The sequence below is a fragment of the Arachis duranensis genome, chromosome 6 (genome assembly GCF_000817695.3).
Source record: "Arachis duranensis cultivar V14167 chromosome 6, aradu.V14167.gnm2.J7QH, whole genome shotgun sequence".
Classification (NCBI taxonomy): domain Eukaryota; kingdom Viridiplantae; phylum Streptophyta; class Magnoliopsida; order Fabales; family Fabaceae; genus Arachis; species Arachis duranensis.
Window position 1 is genome coordinate 11,411,347 of NC_029777.3, and position 2,924 is coordinate 11,414,270.

Sequence of the window (2,924 nt, forward strand, 5' to 3'; positions counted from 1 at the left end):
TTATTATTGATCAAATAATAAGTTAAAAATAATAATATTTGGTTGGCATGTATAAAAATTGAAATTGGTGTGGCATAGATGTAATTTAAAAAAGAATAGAAAATGAAAAAGGTGGGTTTTGATATCCCAGTTTGTCCCGTTTAGTCCGTGGTGGTTGGATGGCTCATTGCTGGGTATGCCAGGTTCACGCTTCTCACACTCTTCACAATCATCACCGCAATCTCTCTCTCTCTCTCTATAAAAGCATTCCCACTCAACTGTTCCCTTTTACTTTCTTTCTTCTTCCTTCTTTATTCATCCATCCATCCATGGCTCACAACAACTCTTCTTACTCCAATCTCTTCTTCTCCTCCTCCTCTTCTTCTTCTTCCTCTTCTTCCTTCTCCTCTCCTGCAACACCAGCACCACCGCCCTTTTTCCAATTCAACCACCACCGTTATTTCCCTTATTATTACCACCACCATCACACTACTACTGCTTCTGCACCTTTCTCTTATTCATCCTCATCTACTACTTCACCTCCTTCCCCTCCTCTCAGGGAAGAGCTTCCGCTTCTCACTCTCAGTCCCGCAAGGCCCGACACCAACCACCACCCTTCTTGCAGCACCACTTCCATGGATTTCGACGAAGAAGACGACGCCGACGCTGACGACGCTGATGCTGATGCTACTGATGCTGCTGATGCTACTACTGTCACGGTTGCACTGCACATAGGGCTTCCGAGCCCTAGCGCTGCGGAGATGGCATCCGTGCTCTCCGAGAAGGAGCACGGCGGAGGTGAGGATTCCGGAGGCGGTGGTTCGACGGGGAACAAGGTGAACAAGGGACAGTACTGGATCCCAACCCCATCTCAGATTCTGATTGGTCCTACCCAGTTTTCTTGCCCTGTTTGCTGCAAAACCTTCAACAGATACAACAACATGCAGGTACTTCACATCAATTTCTTTATTTTCTCTTCCTTCACTTCAATTTCACCTTTCATTCTTTGCATGGCTGGATCGCTTCCTTAGCTTCTGCACTACTTTACTTCATTCCTTACTATTATTATTCTTCTTCTTCTCCTTCTCTCCTCAAAATCTTGCAGTGTTTTTCTTCTTCCAGATCAGATATAAAACAACTACTTCATAATTCATAGTTTCTCTTTGTATAGTGTAGCCCTTTCCTTCCTTTGCCCTCAATCCATAAACACATACATAACTATCTATATATATGTATGTATGTATGTATGTATGTATGTATGTGTATATGTAGACCTCTCTCATCTTTCTTTCAATTCTTCCTTCTTCAATTCCCTCCAATAATCTCATCACCCCTTCTCCTTTTTCCATTGCAGATACAAACTTGGAAACAACAACATACTCATTATAATTTGTACGAAACACATATCCTCCCTTTTTCTTTCTTTTGGATCCTAATGAACCTCCTTCAATATACATATAATTATATTCCTAGAAAAAGAAAAGAAACTAATTACAACTTGTTCCTAACACTTGAGTTCTTCATGTATGTTAGTTGAATTTGTTTTGTTTATGATCGTAATTAATTAATAAGTAGTAGTTTTTGAATTGTAAAATCAGATGCATATGTGGGGGCATGGATCGCAATATAGAAAAGGACCAGAATCTCTAAGGGGAACTCAACCAACAGGGATGTTAAGGTTACCATGCTATTGTTGTGCACCAGGATGTAGGAACAACATTGACCACCCAAGATCAAAGCCATTGAAGGACTTTAGAACACTGCAAACACATTACAAGAGGAAGCATGGGATTAAGCCTTTCATGTGCAGGAAATGTGGCAAGGCCTTTGCTGTTAGGGGTGATTGGAGAACCCATGAGAAGAACTGTGGCAAGCTTTGGTATTGTATTTGTGGTTCTGATTTCAAGCACAAGAGATCCCTTAAGGATCACATTAAAGCTTTTGGCTCTGGCCATGCAGCTTATGGCATTGATGGTTTTGAAGAAGATGATGATCCTGCTTCTGAAGTAGAGCAAGATCATGAATCCACCCAATAATTACTTTTTATTATATATGTGAATTAATCATCTTAATTAATCATTATTGGGGATTAATTTATTAATTATATATATATATGGTCATGATCATGATGCCTTCCAATTTCAGAACTAATATATATATAAATGTTCCAATTTCTTATTCCTTTCTCATGGAACATTAGTTAATTCATTAGTATTAAGCATAAAATCATTCATATATATGCTTTGGTTTCATACATTAATTTTTTAGTAAAAACATATCACACAGACATATATATTATCAATTAGTCATATATATAAGGCCCTAGCTCCCTTCTCTTTTTTTTCTTTGTTCCCTTTAATTTCTTGGCTCTCTAGACCCTCCTCTTATATATATTAAGTTGCTGATTATTATTATATTATACAAGGCATGATATGATGATTTCTATCTTTGGCAAAAGCACATAACTCACACTAGCTAATTGATTATATGCCTAAATAATGATCATATATATGATAAAGCAATCTAAGTAGTAGTTATTTATATTTGAATTATTAATTTGTTTTCATGTTTTTTGTTCATAGGATGATATAGTGTGGGTTCATCATTCTGCCGTAGATTGACAGCTAGGTTTACCGTATATTTTATTCATATATTTTATCATCAAATTAAATGTGCGTCCAAACTTCAAACTTTCTGTGATCCCAGTAATCCTGTACATATGTGCATTATTGTAGCAGTTGTACAACGTACACTCTTTGTACTCTATGTTTGTTGCTTCAATTTATATCGCGTGTCAAACTATATTATATATATAAATATTTATAATTTATTTTTTAAAATAAATTTAATTTTGATATCTCCAGTATATAAAATAATTTTTTATGTATATCTAATTATAAATAATTATTTTTTATATTGATAGTGTGAATGCTGATTGAGCGAAC

The 2,924-nt window shown here is 36.2% G+C and overlaps 1 protein-coding gene across 1 annotated transcript; it reads left to right on the forward strand.

Annotated features, from left to right (window-relative positions):
• The first annotated feature begins 226 nt into the window (after positions 1-226).
• LOC107492822 (zinc finger protein WIP2-like) lies at positions 227-2,105 on the forward strand. Its single transcript, XM_016113876.3, has 2 exons — positions 227-926; positions 1,578-2,105. Exons 1-2 carry the CDS (start codon positions 309-311, stop codon positions 2,013-2,015), a joined length of 1,056 nt encoding a protein of 351 aa, XP_015969362.3. The 5' UTR covers positions 227-308; the 3' UTR covers positions 2,016-2,105.
• The last annotated feature ends 819 nt before the right edge of the window (positions 2,106-2,924 follow it).

Excerpts from the sequence above, each read along its gene's own strand:
- LOC107492822 (XM_016113876.3), top strand. The coding sequence starts at position 309 with ATGGCTCACAACAACTCTTCTTACTCCAATCTCTTCTTCTCCTCCTCC. Across the intron at positions 927-1,577 it reads ACAGATACAACAACATGCAG|ATGCATATGTGGGGGCATGG; the intron begins GTACTTCACATC and ends TTGTAAAATCAG.